Source organism: Abramis brama, assembly GCF_963993115.1.
Source record: "Abramis brama genome assembly, chromosome: 4".
Lineage (NCBI taxonomy): Eukaryota > Metazoa > Chordata > Actinopteri > Cypriniformes > Leuciscidae > Abramis > Abramis brama.
The window spans coordinates 41955061-41975065 of record NC_139966.1 but is presented as its reverse complement, the minus strand read 5'-3'; the positions used below and the strand labels follow the sequence as shown (position 1 = coordinate 41975065).

Sequence of the window (20005 nt, the reverse complement as noted above, 5' to 3'; positions counted from 1 at the left end):
AACCGTAAGCTGCTGCAATTGATTGTGTTCACATTATATCAGCCTTATGAGAGCTTGAGGAGAGAGTAACTGCTGTTATCTGTGTACTTTCTGAAGAGCAGATGATAAAGATGCGCAATATGCTTATAGTTCACCTGTGTGTGTCTTGTGTAGCTCTGATTCCAGTGACAGTCGTCTCCCTATAATACGTCGAGAGGAAGCGTCTACAGATGAGACGTACGATGAAACATTTCTAGACGAGAGAGATCAGGCCATGCTCTCAATGGACATGTAAGACTTCAATATTCTGTTTTTACCTAAATTAATATCAGAACATTTAATACAACAATAAGCCACAGGAGGGTGTGTGATACAGTGATGCATGTCCTCAGGTAGCTTATTGCCTTCTATAAAATGACAAATTTGGTACAAAGACGCAATATTTCATAGAAGGAATAGAAAACCAGTTATTTTAAATTGCAATATTTCACAATTGCTGTTTTACTGTATTTTTGATCAAATAAATGCAGCCTTGGTGCAACATACAGTAAGAGACTTCTTTCAAAAACATAAAAATCTTACTGACCCCAAACTTTACGAAATATAATTTCCTATTCTTTATTTTGGGGTGAAATTTGACAGTTTTGTGAGATTCAGCCTCCTCGAAAGAATAATATTTGGTTATTTCGAGTCCAGTTCAGACATTCTACTAACTATAAGTAACTTTGCAACTACATGTCAACTAACTCTCACTAACCTAACAGTAGACTGTTAGGCTAGTGTTAGTAGAATAAGATGACATGTAGTTGCAAAGATACTTATAGACAGTAGAAAGTCTGTTGAGGGACCATCAAAATAAAGAGTTGACAGATTTTAAGCTGACAGTCTACTAATACTCTAATGAGAGTTAGTTGACATTGAGTTGCAAACTAAATAACTCAATAACTAAATAGTTATTAGAATGTCTAAAGTGGACCATCGAAATAAAGTGTTAACTAATATATTAATAATCTGAATGTGCGTGTGCTGGGTGCAGGCTGGAATTTCAGGATGAAGAGAGCAAGCAGTTGGCTCCCATGGTGGAGGCGGATGTAGAGGAGGAGAGGAGGCTGTGGCAGTCTCCACGGCGCCGGGCCTTTCTCTGCCCCACTGCACTGGGTAAATACTCACACACATACATTACAGGTCATTTGATTCCATACAATCTTTAGTTTTGTTTCAGATGTGATGCTGAAGTCAAATGCATATTTACTTTTTAACACAGGTCGACGGTCTTCCTTTCACTTGGAGTGTCTGAGAAAACATAACAGACCTGATGTTTCTCAGAAGACAGCACTACCACTGCACCTAGTGCATCATCAGGTGAGCTTATCCACACACATGCTTGACAAAGGCTTTTTTTAAATCCTTTTCACTCATTCATCATCTGGTTTTCAAAGGCTCTGGCTGTGGCGGGGTTAAGTCCCTTGCTGAGACGGAGTCATTCTCCGACGCTGTTCACGCGTCTTTGTTCCACACCTCCTGCGAGTCCCAGCGGCCGGGGCGGAGGAGGGCCGTGCTACCAGCCCGTTCCGTCTCTGCGGTTGGAGGGCAGCGGATCTTACGAGAAACTCAACAGCAGCATGCCGTCTGTGAACTGCAGCTCGTGGTACAGCGACAGTAACGGCAACCACAGCAGGAGCGTGCAGAGGACGCAGCGACCCGTGTCCCTCACGGTTCCTCCGGTCTCGCGCAGAGACTCCACATCCCTGGCTCACGGGAGCGCCGGCAGCCTTGTGGAGGCGGTATGATGCATTTTCCCTCACTTTATGCAAGACTTTACAGGCAAAACCATTCATTTTAAACGCAATGGTTTATTTTGAGATTTTGGGTTGTTTTGCTTCTTTCAAGCCCTGTTTACACCTGGTATTAAGATGCGTTTTGGTCGATTGGATCACAAGTGGATGACTCTAAATACAGGTGTAAACAGGGTCCACTTTCAACCACTTCCAGATGTAGTCTAAAACGCATTGACCAATTTGCTTTCGTAGTGTAAACTTTTGTAGTGAAGCGAGCTAGCCAGACAGGATTTAAACTTTGTTAACTGAAGACCCAAGTTTGGTTTGAAGATGAAAAAACGTACCAAGCACAATGTTCCCTTACCATTCCTGATTTCCAGTAAATCGAAAGATCTGATAAAACCTCATACATTTACTCGCCCATTGACCCTCCGCTCAAAGAAATCAGGATAGAAGAGGTTGAAAGTGGACAAAAAAGACAGATTAAAGCACCAGGCGTAAACAGGTTTGCGTCTCCCTCGTCTACTTGTGATCCGATCGACCAAAACGCATCTTAATACCAGGTGTAAACAGGACTGGTGGAAAGAAAAAATCCCAAATACACATTTAAGTGTATATTTTAGCACCATTTATCCATTTTCATCTGTATATTTCAGTTACAATACATGTCTTTGAAGGCTGTTTTCTCAAAATTAGTTATTTTTTTCTCATGTTATGAGCCAGAAATGTCCATTTCAGTAGCACTGTTCAGTTTTATTCTTATCTATATTCTGAAGGTTTTTACAGATGGGTTTGTTCATATAACATTTGCCTGATTTATATAACATTTTATTCCTAAAAATAGATATCCAAGATCTGTCAGATCTATCCCTTTGTAAAAACCTTTAACCTGAACATAAAATGAAAAAAGAATTTTGAACCTGGCTTTATCCAATGTTCAGATTTCTGTTCTGGAAATGTATACAAATGAGTGAATAAGGTGATGCCTCATTTACACATTTAAACATAACATTTCAGAAAACAATTGTCTTAATGTACTGTGATTTGATCAACGGGGGAAAGTATGGTGACATTTTTTTTTCCCATATTCACCTGTAGCGTCTTGCCTACAGTCGTTAATGTCTTACTTTCTCCACTCAGGTGTTGATATCCGAGGGTTTGGGTCGCTATGCACAGGATCCCACCTTCATCCAGGTAGCGAAGCAGGAACTAGCGGACGCCTGCGACATGACCATGGAGGAGATGGAGAACGCCGCTGACAACATTCTCAATGCTAACGCGCCGCCCAACGCCAACGGAAACCTGCTACCCTTCATACAGTGCAGAGACACTGGCTCGCAGGAGTCCCATTGCAGCCACGCACTGGGCCTCTCCACCCCCACAGGCTCTGATGAGCTGCTGGGGACGGAGTTAGAGCAGTCCGAGGGGGCTGGGCAGAGGAACAGCGCTCTGATGGACGACGAAGATATGGAGTGTGTGACGAGCTTGTAGGGGGAACAGCAGCAGCACGGAGGACTTCCTGTGTCTTAGCCCAGCTCTCTCCGAGGACACTGCTGTCCTGCAGTCTGACCCGTCTGTTGCGTGTACCTACCGTAGGGGTATAAGGCCATTCTGCTTAGCTGAGACCGAGTTGGTTTTTAGTTCGTCTGTGTGTTTGCAAGAGCACGAGCGAGTAGGCGTGTGTACATGTTTGTGTGCGTGTTTCTAAAAGTGCCTCACAGTTCTCACAACCTTGATTGCAGTAAGGAAATGAAAAGCAACCCTGACCGAGCAGGGAAATAAGGGAAAAGATGCGATGTTGTTGCTCAAGCAGTGGGATCTGTCCGCCGGTGGGAGGACAGAGCGAGTTTGCGCCGACCTGTGTGGTGGTAGGACTCGACGGCCGCCTCATCGGCGTGGACGTGTTGTGCCGAGCAGGTGGATCTTGTCGGCCCAGGAGCCGTCAGGGGTTCAAGAGATGCTCAGAGAGACACACTGGAGCGGCTCTCTCATCCTCGCTCTCTTTCCTTTCACGGGACTGTCCATCCATCCATACATCTGTTCATCAAGAGAAATGTCATCCGTCTCCTTTACGGCTTTCTCGTTCAGTTAATGATTTTTGCTGCTTTTTAAATTTGATTTCCACCCATGATTCTCTAGTTAAGCCTGCACATTTTATTTGAATTTTTTCAGTGGAAGACTGAACTCCCAAAATTGCTTTTTCTCGTGTACCGCTTCGGCTTTCAGGTAGCTGCTAGCCATGCAAGGTACGGGTCATTGCATCAGTGGCCTTTTATTCGAGATCTGCTTCAGGTTTTATTTCCTTTTTTTATCTTCCAGCATTTAGTGTTTATAATGTTTATCTTGGATTGCGCACAGATGGATGCTGGGTTTTTTTTTTCTTCTTAAATTATTATTCTTATTATTATTGAAGGCATTTAAGATGTTTATGCCAGATGCAGTGTTGTGAATCTAATGCCTCTTACTGACACACAAAAAATTATTTATTTATTTATTTCTGTCAGAGGTGAAGCGTGTTCTGCCGGGGGTTCGGTCTCTCTCACAATGTTTATTGGTAGCTCACAAGCTGTAAATGAGCAGTGTCACTCGCCTGGACGCAGGTAGCACTGACAGGTCTCATGGTTCCCCTTGCTGCTGTTGGATCGGACTCGCGTTTTGCTCCGAAACTACTGACGTTTCTTCACTGCTGATCTCCAGAAACATTCAGCTGACAGCTGCGATTCTGTCATGATCCCACCTGCTCGACACAGGAAACAGCAGATCTTTGGAAGGTCAGTAAAGGTGCACTTTGAAGAGAGGAAGAAGGGTGGAGTATTCAGGGATGTCTGGGTAGCGCATCATTTAAGAAAAAACAAACAAACTCTAATGTAGTTCACACAGGGCTAAATATATGACCATCATTATGAAAGTACCAACATCAGCAGTGTCATCATCATACAATGTTATTGATCGCTATTATTATTATTATTATTATTATTACTATTATTGTTAAGGATATTTTTATGCCGTTTCCATGCAGTTCGGCAGACACAGAGAACTACTTATTGATCTATTATGCAAATAAGGTGTCGAAGCATTAGCATTGTGTTGGTAATGTGTCGACGGGATGGAAGGTGTCCCCAAAACACATCTGCTGATGAGAAACCTGACCAATCCACTTCCAGGCGTCTCTTTCCGTTCGTGCAACACTAGACTCGGTTAGAAGTCCTGTCACCGTTTTGCACACTACTTCAGACAATATAAATTTCTCTTTCCATACATGAAAAGATAATCGACTATTTTTGTCAAACTGACACTTTCTACACCGAGAGTCCTGGCGTTTCGTTTCAGGCCTCGAACATCCCATTTGATTTCCGTCTCTGGTCCTGTGCTGTTTTTGTGGGTGCGATAGAGTTCCTGAATGTTTACAGGAGGTCTCTGCTCTGAGGACGATGCAAAGCTTGTGAAAAAAACGTGACAAATGTAGCCAGAATCCACCTGCTCTGTTCCAAAGCCGCCACTTCACCCTCATATCTCCTCCACACACGTGCCATGTGTCATTGTGAGGCTGCCCCAGGCATATTTCGAGGCCTTGGTTGTGTACGTGTGTGAGTTTCTCCGTGTTTAGCATATGCAGAGTGCAGAAACGAGCGTGTTTGTGTGGTGTTCGTGTTAGTATATGCAGGATGAGTGCGTGAGTGCATGCGTATGTGCTTGCATACCACAAGATATGCAAAAACAATGCAATAACTTTGACTGTACAACAGTTTTCTTTCAGAACTACAGCTGTACAAAACTCTAAGATACAGAGAGAAATATATTCACTGTTGTGTATTAAGTTACAGAACTTTAAATCGAAGAAACCTGTCATACTTGAAATCGGGTGCATTTGAGTATTGAGTATTTTGAAAATCTTGTGCGGGTCAGTTTGGTTTGATGTTTTTCTTCCGTTGGTTTCAATTATCTCTGCATGAGGATTATTTTGGTGTGCCAAGCGTTTTGACTATTTTTTTGTTGTTTTCATTTTAAACATTGAGGAAACACTGATGACGAGGAGTGAAGGTGTAAATACAGACGGAGAAGAGAAGTGTCTCGTTGGTGTGAAAATGATTTTGCATATCTTGTGCTCAGCTGAAAGGTGCATGATACGCAAGAGCAGCTCTCTCTCTTTCGCGCTTTTTTCCCTTTTATCTTTTCATTCACTCACCCTCCTTGTCCTTTCTTCAGCAGACATCACAGTGAAGGCGTTTTATTACAGCACCCGCATGCCGGTGAATGGGCTCACTCTAAATGGTTGGTCATGCACATAAATTCTCACTATTATTTAAGGCTGCAAGCGGAAACATTAGAAATCCCCTGTCGTTTCTCAAGTCTCATGGACAATCCGCGTTCGGCGAGGAGATTTAGGTTGGAAATAATGGATCTGGATGCGAAGCTTGAATTTTTCTTTCTCGTTTTTGGTTGCGTTTGCATGGAATCTTAAGAATCAACCTAGCAGACGGAGTCCTCCTCTCCCTTCATTAGCCAATGATTGTATATTTTTATAGACTTAGAAAAGAATTAACACTAGAAAAGCGACAATATAAACTCATCTATATCTGCTGAATGTCAGGGTTAAAATGGCTACACACAACCGTGTTTGAGAATGTATGTAGTGATTATGTATAGATAGAAATTAAATTTATGATAGAGAAATATAGAGTAAATCATTCGTATTCACCGCAGTAGCTCCTTTGAAACTCCGGTCGTACGGCCTGTTTTTAAGCAGGATTGTTGGGCGTTTTTGCTGAGGGAGGAGTGCAATGAGATTAATCATGAGATTTCAAATCCGAGGGCTTTTTCACCGCTGCTTTATTCAGATCAACACATCGCGTTCCCCTCCGAGCACATGCACACGATAGAATAGTGTGGAAAAGCCATGAGCTTTCATGACACAAAAGCAGCCCCTGTGTTAAATGAAACCACTAATGAATGAACACAGAGAGCTGTCTGCTCAGGCCTTGGGGAAATGTACCAAATATTTGACTGAATATTTTATTAGTTGCTCAGTGAGGTTTTTTGCCCAAATGGTTGTAATGTAGCTTTTTTTCTCTCAGAGAATCAGAAGTTATTTTATATATTTTAATATATGAGAAATATTTATCGGATGGAAGTTTAGATATTTCGCTCTGGTTGGAGGGAACGGCCAAAGTCGTGATATTTCAGCGGGGGAAGCGTAGGTCGCTCTCCTGGTGGACTCTGATTGGTTGTGGCTTATATTTCGATTTGCCATCAGTAGCAGTAGAGCGCACACAAGTTTCCCTAATGAAAAATGGATATATTGAAAAAAGAAAATGGTTTGATTAGAATGTATAGCAGCATTGTTATAACCTTTCAAGTTCATAAAACATTACAGTAAACCGCAGTAGGACAGGTTTTTTTTATTTTTATCTTTAGGGTGTTTTTGTTTTATGTGGATAAACCCAGTGACGCACAGTCGGGCCATCTGGTGTTTCTGGGTTCATGCGTGTTCGTTGGCTAATTCTGCATGTGTCAGACTGAAGGAACGTGCCGTGGGGTTGACCTTTGACCCAGAGGAAGCCTGGACAGCTGCAATGTCTGCCCTCTGGTTTAACCTTTGTGTAGCACGTATCTCTAATGTCCTCCTTTATATGACTGTTAATTTGATATTATAAGTTAATGTAGTGTGTTAATGAGTTTTAATGATAAATTAAAAGCTAAGGTGGTGATGCAATAATCACAATTTGCACATTTAAACCACATTTAGTTTGACACATCGTACACAATCCAAGTGAAGGATGAATTTATGCATAGATTTTAGCTGTCGTGTAATTATTAATTTCGCCCTAAGCTCAAAATGTCAATCTTGCCATAGTTTCATTTCAACAGGTGGGACGATATTTAATGCAGATTGTTTCAGGCTGTCTCCTGCAGTAGATGAGACGGGTCTTCAGTGTTTTTTAGTGCACTGACTGCTTTTGAAACCCGAAATCACGGGTAGGTTAGGGCCTAATGAATGCAGAACAATTTATATTTTAAGTGGCATTTCCCCGCCTCTAGTTTCACCCAGCGAATGTAGCACTAGAGACAGAAAGAAATGATCGGAACGGTAACGATTATGACGAGGAGCTCGGATAGTTAATATTGCACAAATCTCCATGTACGAGTGAACATATTGTAACGGCTTATTCTTTATCTTTCTGCAGAGATGGACGTAATGCTCCAGCTCTGGGCTTGATTTGTTGGGTCTCTTTCTATAAAGGGTAGGAGAACTGAGGGAATTGATTCCCTCACGCTCACTCATCTACACCGTCAAACTATTTTGATGCGATTCGGTTGTCATTTAACCACTCAAGTCCATCAGACTCACAAAGGGAGAAATGTTTAAGCGGCTTTATTTCGGTGACCACACAAGCGGCTTCTCTAGTTTTGATCGACGGTGCGGACGGGAAGAGTAGTCTCGAGGTCCTGAGCTGTTTGTTAGATTTACGAGCTGAATTAAAAGTAGATGCGTGTCGTGCTTTTGGTAGAATTCGAAGGAATCAGTGCTGACCATTCAGGTCTCTCACGAAACACCGTCAGAGGTCGTTCACATTTTGGACTATTTAATCGAGTTTAGACCCCAGGTGTTTTTGAGAAGTCTGTGAGACGTCTGCATGGTCTGTCATTCCCTCCTCTACTTTTACTGACTCTTTTGTTTCATTCCATCATTCTTTCATTTGTTCATTTAGATTTTAAAAAGAATACGCTACGTAAATCTGAAGATTCAATCACTTTTTCTACTCCTATTTTCAAAAAAAAAAGTGAAAAGAAAAAACCAACAAAAAATTGGATTTGTAAATAAGTGATTGTACAGTTTGTATCTGTATCTGTCAGTCTGTCTTTGGTGACAGAGTGTGTCTTGCTTATAACGCACGCTACCAGTAAATAAAAACTAAAAAATATCTTTAGATTGTATGGTTCTTGACAGGAAGTTTTAAATTAATCTCTGCTGTATATTCCTGTAATATTGCATTTTTATCTGAGGAATGATGTTATTAAACAATTGCAAATAAAGTGAATTTCTTAAGGTTTGGTTCTTCTGCATCTTATGAACGCTGCGATGTTCACAGGTAATTGTTCTTCTTCTAGCCAGCAGAGCTTCTCAATACTGTTTTGAAACACAGGTTAAACTCAGATGTTGTTTTATTATGGTCATTCCATGATATTTTAAATGACAAACTATATTAAACAAAATAGAAATCTAACACATTAATTTTACATTAAATCCAGAGTCCAGCCACTGGATCAGCACGATCTTCAAAATGATTTCTAAAAAATGCAGCCTGTGTAAAGTCATATATGTGTGTCTGCATACTTCCTGTGTTTTAGTTTAGCCGGACGAGTGCATGTCCTTGTGGTTGATCATCCGTGACTCTCCGTGATGGAGTGTGAAGAACTGATCTGGATTCAGTCCATGACTCACCATAGCCTCACGCAAACGTTTTGGAGGCTCAAGATAATACTGAGAGAGAGAAATAAACAGAAAGGAACAGGATTTAATTCAATTCTTTCAAAAACATTTTAATAAAACTGTTTGAAAAGTAGTTTATATGCACTACTGTTCAAAAGGATCTCTTATGCTCATCAGTAAAAACAGTAATACTCTGAAATATTACAATTTAAATAAACTTTTCTATTGCAAAATATTTTGCATTGTAATTTATTCCGGATTTGGTGCTCAAGAAACATGCAAGAAAAACTTGTCAATGTTAAAACATTTCATAATTCATGTGTGTTTACACAACATATTATATAAATAAACAGGAAAAACAGAACTGCAATAAAAATCCCTAATCCTAATTACTGAATTCCTAGTGCACCAAGTGGGACCTAAATAAAGCTCAGAAAAAATGTTTTCTCCCCTTAATAATCCTCGGAATGACAAATATAATAAACATTGATAACCTAATCCTGAGACACAGTAAAACTTAAGTTCTCTAAACTGACTTGCTCAGAAACCTGCTCAAAAATGTGTAAATGCCTCTCTGAGGAAGTGTTGAAGTGTGAAAACGTAGGCACAACAGTGAAGCCTGACGTAATACAACTACAAAGACTGGACTCCCCAACTGCAGCTGTACAGCTATTACACACAATCACAGCAGTGACCGCTGGCCAGCTCAGTGAAAGACATTCACACTGAGAAAATGAATGTGTGGGAGAGAGAGAGAGAGCGAGAGCGAGAGAAAGACGGGCTCATACCTCATAGGCCAAAGCAAATGTCCCCCAGTGAATGGCCAGCGATGTTTTCGCCTGAATGTCAATGTGAATCAGAACAGCCTCTTCAGGGTCCACATGTTGAGACTTCATGATCCCTCTAAACAAGACAAGTTAAATCATTATTTAATAAACTTTTGTTTAATACACACAGCTGCTCTTTACAGTCTTACCTGGGCAGGTACGCTCCGATCGGGATGGCAGCCAGGTCAAACGGTCCGAGGCGTTTTCCGATCTCCTTAAACTCTGAACAGTATCCCGTATCCCCAGCGAAGAAGAAACGACAATTGGGCCCTACAATAGTCCAGCTACCCCATAATGCTTTGTTCTCGTCCACAGGCGAGCGTTTGCACCAGTGCTGTGCTGGCGTGCAAAAAAACGTGACATCATCGTGCCCGGGAATGCGGCTCCCCACCCACCAGTCCAGCTCTGTGACATTCTCACAGCCTGCCTTCTGCATCCATTCGGCCAACCCAAGCGGCACGAACCAGCGCAAACCAGAACCGAAGCGAACGTTCAGCGCTGCCACAGAGCCTGCGTCGAGGTGATCGTAGTGTGTATGACTGATGACCACAGCGTCCAGCCGAGGAATCTGTTCTACAGTGCAAGGCGGGTCACGGTAACGCTTCGGGCCCACGAATGCCAGTGGAGAGGCTCTCTGGCTGAACATGGGATCAGTCAGAACCACCAGTCCTTCCATCTCCACCAGAACAGAGGCATGACCCAGCCAGGTCGCTCGCACAGACGGGCCCGTCTGCCCGCACTGATCTGGCCTCTGGACGAAATACGGCTCCAGAACCGGCAGCTCACGGTCCAGAACCTGAGGATAAAAAACAGAAAACATTTTTTTCTTTTTTTATTAAATTTGAAATAAAAATTATGCATATCATTTTGTTAAATTTAATATACATTTATAATTACATATTTACATTTCATACCCATTTATAAATGTATAAATAGTCATGTACATTACATTTATAATTACTATAAATGTGTATAACAAGTAAATGTACACTATAAATGGGTAAAAAGTAAATAAAAAAATTTATAAAATAAATGTTTTATATAACAGTGAAAAACGATTCCACCGGTCAAAGCAAATTATTTCAAAACATTATGAAAGGAAATGTTGTGTGCCATTTAGCTGCCACTTTTCTACTTTAAAATCCTCTATACCGCAGACTTTACTGACAATAATCAAATCTAAACTGGTTTTACTTGCTAATGCTTATATTCAATAATATTCCTGTAGCACAGGAATCCTGTGTGTGTGTGTGTGACATTTCAGATTCCACACTGCTGATTCAATGCATTCCTGATCAGTGACTCCTAAACTGAGCACAAAATGTGCGTTTACCTCTTTGACACTGGGCACATTACTGTTGTTCTTCTCCATGAGGAACAGGCGAGCAATGGTACTGTAGGAGGGGAACTGCCATGTTGTCCAAGGGTTTACAAAGCACCCACGAGAGTCCCGTCTGGAACATGAAACATCTTGCTCTCCTCGGTAATCCAGCGGGAAGTTGTTCCCTTCGGTGACTAAAGGTTTCTCAGCCATGGAAGTCCTGTCTGCAGCTGAACTGCACAAACACCTGTTAAAAACACATTTGAGCTACTTTAGCATAAAACAGGGAACATATAAGAGGTGAAAGACCTTAATTAGCACAACTGTCCTGCAGAACACTGCTAAAAAAATACCTTTATTCACACATGGCTATTATGGATACTCATTTATCTGTATATCCTTCTGGTTGCTTGTGCACATTTGTATTGCTGTTACTGAACTTACCTGTATCAATCTGTACAAATAGCCTTTATTTGTATAGCGCAAAATCATTTAATAATTGTACTGTTATCACTGTAAACACACCTTTTTAGGACAAGGTTGTAAACTCAAAGCTGGACTTTGAAACCGTATACCTTGATGGTGCATATTTGTTTGATTCTGGCAGACACCCTTCATTAAAAAAAAACATGTAATGTGCACTGTCTCTAAAGGAATATGCTATATTTATATGGCCAGATAATATAATTACATCACATTTGTAATATATACCTTCATAAAAGGTGATAAATCATAATAATTCAAACTGAAAGGAAAACAACAGTTTATAACTAACCCGAAACCACGGAGCTGATTATAAAGCAGAATGCATGCTTGTGTCTAGTCTATCATGTGCTCGAGTGTGTTGTTGTTGTCAAACAGACATGATTATGATATGATACGTACCGATGCGTCAGCTCTGCCAGCAGCGCTAGTCTCGAGCCTGTCTGTTTGAGGAGTGTCACTGTCTCGAGCGCCGCACGAGCGCGCCTCTGATGTAAGCGCCACAGTAACGGAGCTGATGATGTACGAGCGGCCATAAGGGACAAAAACCTAATAACGAAACGCGTCAAAGTTTAACGTGCCAACACGCGCAGTTTGATTCATAGCCAGCCGACCGCCAATAAACAACAAGAATAAGACGTTGGAGTCATATCAAAGTCTTTGCTCATATTAAGCAAGCCACGTGACAAGAAAAACAAACAGCTCCGATTTATGCCATAAATGTTTACTTCCGTTTTTGAAGATATGCTGGACTGTCATTGTCTTGCGACGCCGTAGTAGTTCAAGAAAAGTAGAGAAACGTGTGAGAATCGTAAAAAAAACAAACTCCGTGTTTCACGACGTTTCGGTGCGTGTGAAAAGCCTTGACTAGCCGGTCTGGTTGCAGAAGAGTTTCAAAGAAAGAGTGTCCTTGTATCGATGCACTTATTATCACAGCCGGAAAGTTTGAACACCCACTCATCGATGAGCTTAGCAAGACCAGACTAGTTCATTTCTGATCCTGAGTCAAAACTGGAGCAAATATGCTTGTGATTGTGAATATATCCAACTCTCTAACATGACAAATATAAATAATCTGATTAAGAATATCATCCCATGCTTTTCACATTCAGAGAACCTTAATATTATTACCTTAAGTTACATAGTTGCACTTGCAATGTTTTACTACAAGAGGGCAGGTTTGGGCACGTTTAAGACTATTGGTGTTAACCCTGCACAAACATGTGTGAATCAGAATGATACTGCGTTCATTTTCCGATGTGGATGTATTAATTCATGAAAATGTGTTTTTGTAAGTTGGACGTGGGGGAAAGCTTAAAACCGTGTTGGACGAGTGTAAATCTTGCGGAAGTGAATTTATCGGTCACTCAGTCCACGTCTACTTGATTATATCTGAAATACCATTCGTGACCAGCAGAAGGGGAACGTCGGAATGTGAAACTCACGCTAAAACGTACAGTAGTAGGCTATAATTTCAACACATTTATGTTTCTTAAAAACGACAATGCTTCATTACAGATACCACAATATTATATTTTGGCTCACAAAACAGTAACGTAACGTTATAGCTATAGAAGGTCTTCACACCACAGTAACGTAAAACAATAATTTGCTAGAGAGGGGACATTAACAAACAAGTTGTGATGTTTACTCGGTTTAGTAGGCTAACCGAGATTAGAGAGTTTGTGGACTCCTTGGAATTACAAATACTATTGACATCTTTTATATCAGGGCTCGACATTAACGCATGTCCGGGACAAGTGGATTTTTTGAAGGGACAAGTAGCTTACAAGAGAATTTTACTTGCCCGACCGGACAAGTAACCTGATTAGAACGTTAATAAGAAAAAAATGACTAGTAGGAAATCGTTAAAACGAAAGAATGATTCTGATTTATTACATTTATCTTAAGTTGCGATCGCATTTACAGGTCACCTGACGTAGATGACGCGGTGTGTTTGGACTTATTAAATTCATATAAGACAAAATAATTAACGTTACAGGAATAATGGATTCTAAACCTCAAATAAATGCCACAATCAAGAACTCGAAGCAGATATGAGGGAGAAACACCCAGAAACATCTCATATGTGCCGCTCACAAGTATAAGGGTCGTTCCTTACCATTAATGCTTGGAAAATATGGCGTTATATATGTGCCTCAATCCTGAGCGAGTAATTGTAAGTTTTGAGCACAGAGAACTATATTTTGCAAGCACATTACATTATATTTTGAACAGAAATTAACAATCGCAAAAAAAAAATGTTTGAGCAAAGGAAAAAACGATTCCGTGCTCAATAAATGTATTTGCTTGTTTGCTATTATCCATATTAACGTGCAATAATAACCCCTCTCACGCAGTTTACTCAGGTGCTCTCTCACAAACTTATTCTCTGCGCTCCTGTCAAGTCCCTCTCTCTCTCTCTCTCTCAACCTCTTAATTCTGTGCACGCTCAACTCGCTCAACTTGCAACAGCGTTACAAGTGTGCCACAAAATCAACCAATCGGAAAATTAAAGGTCAATTGTGATTGGCTGTTGGTTTCCAATCAAATCGCTAGTAGATCCAAAGCCTGTCTTGTAGAACTATCCATAGATATCCATATATATCCATATATCCGTATATAATCCTTTATTATATGATATCTTGGAACTATCTACAGCATCCAGGAAGCTTACTGAAAAAAAAAATCGAAAAAAATAACTGACTACAGCGAGACTAATGGATTAAAACACATTTTGGTAAGTATTTTTTTTATTTATTATTAACTTAAAAGTGCCTTGTTAGTTTTGTGTATTTTGTGCTGTTTTCCTGAATACCATCACGATTGAAAATGTGACATTGATTTCATACAACAGTTCAATAGGGCTTGGGCGTCGTGACGTCATACTTGGCGTGGCGGCCATGTTGATGGCCTCGCGAATGTAAACATACAGCAAGTCGAACGAGGAGAAGCAGAGTTGGGAGAAAAAAAATAAAGAAAAAAGATATTAAAGTCCCGAAAAGGATGTGGAATTTACGGGGATACGTTAAATAGGGAAGCCAGGGACCAGTAACGTTATGTGGACAAAATCGGCAAAAAAGTGTAGTTAGTAGCTGTCAACCCTCCCGTTTTTTCCGGGTTTCTCACGCATTTGAGCTCTTTTCCCGCTGTCTTCCCGTTTTAGTATTTTCCTATAAAATATCCCGAAAAATGACAATTTCAACATTCATCTTTCTGTTGCTATCCCTCTGCTGACAGCAAAAATTCGTACTACAAAACTGCAGCATTAACTAAGCGAGTTGTTAAGCTAGATCTAACGTGACTTTGCTTACAGATTGGCGTGAAATCGTGCTCTCACAACAACCACGCTGTTATATTAAAAAGGCCAATATCACGCTAAGGTTGCCTTCAAGTAAGCAAAACGATGCTTTGAAAACATCTGTTTCGCTGGAAGGGCAAGGGGGTAGCAACAGGACAATAGTAACGTTACAGAGACTGACAGGTCCGATGGAAGGGCTAACATTAATGTTATGAGAGAGTAAGGTATTAAAATACGGGATATTTTACAGGAAAATTTGTCCACATACTGGTCCCTGGTTTCCCTAACGTATCCCGGTAAATTCCACATCCTTTTCGGGATTTTAACATATTTTTTCTTTCTTCCAACTCTGCTTCTCCTCGTTCGACTTGCTGTATGTTTACATTCGCGAGGCCATCAACATGGCCGCCACGCCAAGTATGACGTCACGACGCCCAAGCCCTATAAACAGTTCAAATTAAGTCACTTACATTTTAGATGCAATTTTGACGGTTGTTGTTTCAGCCGCGAAAATAGTTCCAAACATCACAGCAGCATCTCACAGCTAAGTTACACTCAAACGTGTTTTCATTATTTAATGATTCAGCATTTTGAACAAATCGGTTGAGTCAAAGATTCAATGAACCATTCATGAACATCTGTCTCATTAGGCTTGTTTGAGATGAGCAAAATCTGCGCAGAATCGATCACCGGTGATCAGCGCGAGATGCATGCCGGTTAGAAATGTGTCCGAGTGCGGTCCGCCTTGCTCTGATGTCATGCTGACGTATGTCAAAAATCTCTCGCGATCGCAAGGCGGATGTGTCGGATTCTGCAGCCGAGCGCAGTTGCTCTCCACTGACTGCTGATCAAAAGCATGATGGGAAACGACTTGCTGACGACACAGCTTAATGCTCATTGGTTTAAACAACTGTGATGTATTGTTCTCTTTTAAAATGTTTGAATTTAAAACTCTAATATCATGTTTTATGTGTATATTTTATGTGTGAATATTCCCAAACTATCTGACAGTGCGATCTCTTTGGGTTATGCAATTGAATTTTTATAAAAAAATAAAATAAATAAAAACACATATGTCTGTATTAAAGAAAAAAATATTGATAAACATGTATTTGGAATGGAATTAAATAACAAGTACTTTGGGTGTCTTGTTCATTTTATTTATTTTAATATAAAAGCAACAGAACTTAAATTACATCCAGTTTATTAGCAACACCGTGCACGAGCGTGAATATCGTGAATCCCGCGATATCCATCTTTGATCTCACAGGTGTCAGATCCATTGCGAGAAGAGAGAACTGTCCGTCTTGCCTGCGCTTTTTTCACTCCTCCCCTCACTGCAGCCGCCTACTCTCGCACACATTTCAGGCGAGGCTAGGCGCATCTCAAACAAGCCTATTCTTAGAATGAATCAGTCGTTTGAACAAATCGTTTGAATGAATGAATAAATTATTCACTCATTAAGATGGTCGCCTGCATCCTCCTACTGGCGGTTTAGTGAAGTATCATTCTTTCCAACGTCTCTTATTTGTATATTTAAAATCTCATAACATTATTTCATGCAATTGTAATTTTTCTGTGTAAATGATTTAATTTGATCAGCCCTACTTAGGGTAACAGCCCTATAGTGTCTTATTATTTTAAATAATTGAATTTATTGATCAAATTTAAGAATTTAAAATGAAAGATGAAGCATATACATTTAATAAAAAATGGGGAGGGGGGGAGGGGGGGGGGGGGGGGGGGCTTTAAAGGTTCAGATATTACAATATGCAGATTTAAATATATCAAAGCTGACTAAACACTGATGAGAATATTTCTTCAGAATAAATTATATTTACAACACACACCAAAAAAAAAAAAAAAACAGACAAGCAACTTTTTTACTCGGACACACATGGAAAGGCTTAATGTCCAGCCCTGTATATATATGTGTATGTATGTGTATATATATGTGTATATGTGTATGTATGTATATATATGTGTGTATATATATATATATATATATATATATATAATCTATGTATAACTGCAGATTTGAAGTGTTTCCCTTATTGAACTCAGGTCATGGAGTTCTCTGCTAATCAGCTGATGATCAGTTAATTCAGTCAGTTCAGCTGTGTTCAATAAAGGAGACATTCATAATGTGCAGCAGTGCTGGTTAGGCTCCAGCACAACCTGTCTCATAAACCTTGGTTAATTCAAAAAAGAAATACAAAATATTAGATGCAATTTTATGTTGATTATAGTATGACGAAATGAACATTTGTGAAATAAAATAAAGTTGTCCTTTATTAATACTAGCAATAATATCAAGATATTAATAAATACTTTATTTCACACTCATCATTCAGGAATTACAGGGAGTTGACCTATATTTTAATATGCACATGATATCAATATTTTAGATATATAAGCACATGATATCAGTCCATAGTTAATTTGCATGCAATGTATTTGTGTTGTATTTTATTTGATGGCGTATTTTGGCATTAACAGCTCTGCCATCTGATATCTGCAGTTTACTGAACTGTTTTCATTGTTTCATGTTATGAACTGTTATATTAAATGAACATTTTGACTGTTAACACATTCGAGGTTTGATATGTCTCCATCTCCTTGTCTGAAATGTTATTATATGTTAAAAGTTCAATGGTGTGTTTGTTTGTCCCTGAAGGAAATTACAATGTCTTTTTAACATCCATAAGATCTTCCTGATGTTGATAACTGTTGTGTCACAAATGTATTGTCAAATGTGAATAAAGTCTCTCTGAGCTCATTTGATGTTCTGGTGTCTCTTTGAGTGACTCTTGCTCAGTGACTGAATCTGTACAATCCACTCACAATAAAACTCAAAAATCTGAACAGATGTACCTGGTGTGAAATCAGCAGTAACACTTACAACAGCAGCCAGCCACCAACAAAACTGACCATCAGCTCATAACAGGATATAACAGTGAATAAATAAATAAGGTGTAATGCTCATTAGTCTCATAGAAGACGAGAAGAGCTTCAGTTTTGAAGATCTAGGACTTAAACTGTTGCGTTTAGCTCTAACTCTAACTAAATAATGGTGTTAGTTAGGGTTGTTTCACTCATGCAACTCAGACTATTCTTCTAAGTTATTTTTTCACAGAAAGGAGTTGGAGCCAGCGGTGCAGTGGTATGAGTGTTTGTGTGGAGAGTTAAGAGCCTGGGTTCAAATCCCACCTCTGTATATTACAAAAACACAAAAGGAAAGTCAATTCATTACAAAATTTGTGGCTCACACGATAATTTTTTGCCTTTAGTACATAAAACTTCATTCAAATCCAGTTGTTTTATTTTGTCATGTCTTGTTATTTTATATCACATTTCTACTTGCTGTGAAAGTCACAGTGGCGCAAGTGACTAAACACACATTTGTGAACAAGGCTGTGCTAGAGGCTCAGGTTCAAATCCCTCTTTGGCTTATACTAAATCTCAAGCATTGCATTATATCCAACAAAGAGGCCCAAACACCAACACTGTGAAATCCACAGTGGTGCAAGTGGCTAAACACGTTGTTTGTGAACAAGACTGTGCTAGAAACTTGGGTTCAAATCCCATTATTGCTTACATTGAAATCTCATGTATTGCATTATATCCAACAAAGAGGCCCAAACACCAACACTGTGAAATACAAAGTGGCACAAGTGGCTAAACACACGTTGTTTGTAAACAAGGCTACGCTAGAAACTTGGGTTCAAATCCCATTATTGTTAACATTAAAACTCACGTATTGCATTATATCAAACAAAGTCCCCCAAACACCAACACTTGTTGTGAAAGTCACAGTGGCGCAAGTGGCTAAACACACGTTTGTGAACAAGGCTGCGCTAGAGGCTCAGGTTCAAATCCCTCTTTGGCTTATACTAAATCTCAAGTATTGCATTATATTCAACAAATCGGCCCAAACAGCAGTGGAGGATGTGAAAGCCACAGTGGCGCAAGTGGCTAAACACATGTTAGTTGTGAACAAGGCTGTGCTAGAAGTGGGTTCAAATCCCACCTCTGTGTGTTGGGAAACAATCACTACGCCACACTTTAATCTGACTCCTTTATTAGAAACTCACAGGCCACATACAGATGAAGAGTGAAATATAAGTTCCCTCACAGACAGACAAGAGATCTGTGGCTCACAGGTAAGAGTGCTGCCTCATGGTTTCAGAGGTTGCTGGTTTGATCCCAGCCAGATGTCTGCGATATGAATGAGTGGTGTGGTGTGAGTGTGAAGGGCGCGCCCAAAGAAGGGGGATACCGGTGAGGTCTCCCCCTGAACTTCCAGCACAATGTCCAACAGTGGTTATGCTTTTGGCCAGATGGGAAAAAATAAACTGTATAAAATTTTTCATTTCCCGTCCCTTCCCCACCAACCCCTTCAAAAACAAAATGATGATAACCTACACATTTACTACTCAACAAAACACATAAGATGATTTAAACATTACCTGTGCATGAGCAGATCTCCATCAGTACAGTGAATGTCTGTCCCAGTATGGTCGAAACACATCCTTTATTCTGCAGATGAAAGACATAAACAAAGACTTTACTTTATACCATATGAACTTTATAAACTTCATATGAAAGTGGTTATGCTTTTGGCCAGAGAGGAAAAAAGAAAAATTAGCTGTATAAAAATTTTCATTTCCCATCCCTTCCCCACCTACTTAGGTTACCATCATTTGGCAACCCCTTCAAACACAAAAATGCTGGTAACCTACACATTTACTACTCAACAAAACACATAAGATGATTTAAACATTACCTGTGCATGAGAAGATCTCCATCATTACAGTGAATGTTTGTCCACATGACCCAAAACTCTACAGTCCATTCTGTAGAGAAAAGACAGGACAAGACAAG

At 40.0% G+C, this 20005-nt stretch overlaps 2 protein-coding genes across 10 annotated transcripts in view; one reads left to right on the top strand and one right to left on the bottom strand.

The window, feature by feature from the left end:
* Nucleotides 1–4600, top strand: part of cacna1c (calcium channel, voltage-dependent, L type, alpha 1C subunit) — a 114549-nt gene extending 109949 nt beyond the window's left edge. For all 7 annotated transcript variants that reach the window (XM_084110875.1, XM_084110873.1, XM_084110874.1 and 4 more), the window contains 5 exons: nucleotides 154–270; nucleotides 1016–1137; nucleotides 1244–1341; nucleotides 1419–1763; nucleotides 2898–4600. In XM_084110875.1, coding sequence (XP_083967001.1) covers nucleotides 154–270; nucleotides 1016–1137; nucleotides 1244–1341; nucleotides 1419–1763; nucleotides 2898–3248 — 1033 coding nt within the window. In that variant the 3' untranslated portion in view covers nucleotides 3249–4600. The remainder of the gene's footprint in view (nucleotides 1–153; nucleotides 271–1015; nucleotides 1138–1243; nucleotides 1342–1418; nucleotides 1764–2897) is intronic.
* Nucleotides 4601–8903: 4303 nt separating this feature from the next.
* napepld (N-acyl phosphatidylethanolamine phospholipase D) lies at nucleotides 8904–19972 on the bottom strand. Of its 3 annotated transcripts, XM_084110883.1 has the most exons (6): nucleotides 19908–19972; nucleotides 19591–19660; nucleotides 11350–11584; nucleotides 10166–10812; nucleotides 9978–10092; nucleotides 8904–9240 (listed from the first exon to the last, which is right to left on the bottom strand). In XM_084110883.1, exons 2-6 carry the CDS (start codon nucleotides 19650–19652, stop codon nucleotides 9109–9111), a joined length of 1191 nt encoding a protein of 396 aa, XP_083967009.1. In that variant the 5' UTR covers nucleotides 19653–19660; nucleotides 19908–19972; the 3' UTR covers nucleotides 8904–9108. The 3 variants fall into 3 exon arrangements, with proteins under 3 accessions (XP_083967009.1, XP_083967008.1, XP_083967007.1); XM_084110882.1 differs by lacking the exon at nucleotides 19908–19972 and having other exon boundaries at nucleotides 19591–19771; XM_084110881.1 differs by lacking the exons at nucleotides 19591–19660; nucleotides 19908–19972 and adding an exon at nucleotides 12223–14250.
* Between the last annotated feature and the right edge of the window lie 33 nt (nucleotides 19973–20005).

What these genes read in the sequence shown, in the direction of transcription:
- napepld (XM_084110881.1), bottom strand. Translation starts at nt 12,356, where the DNA reads ATGGCCGCTCGTACATCATCAGCTCCGTTACTGTGGCGCTTACATCAG. An exon ending in ATGTGCCCAGTGTCAAAGAG is followed by an intron (nt 10,813 to 11,349) that starts GTAAACGCACAT and finishes TTTTATCCTCAG; the next exon opens with GTTCTGGACCGTGAGCTGCC. An exon ending in ATCGGAGCGTACCTGCCCAG is followed by an intron (nt 10,093 to 10,165) that starts GTAAGACTGTAA and finishes TGTCTTGTTTAG; the next exon opens with AGGGATCATGAAGTCTCAAC.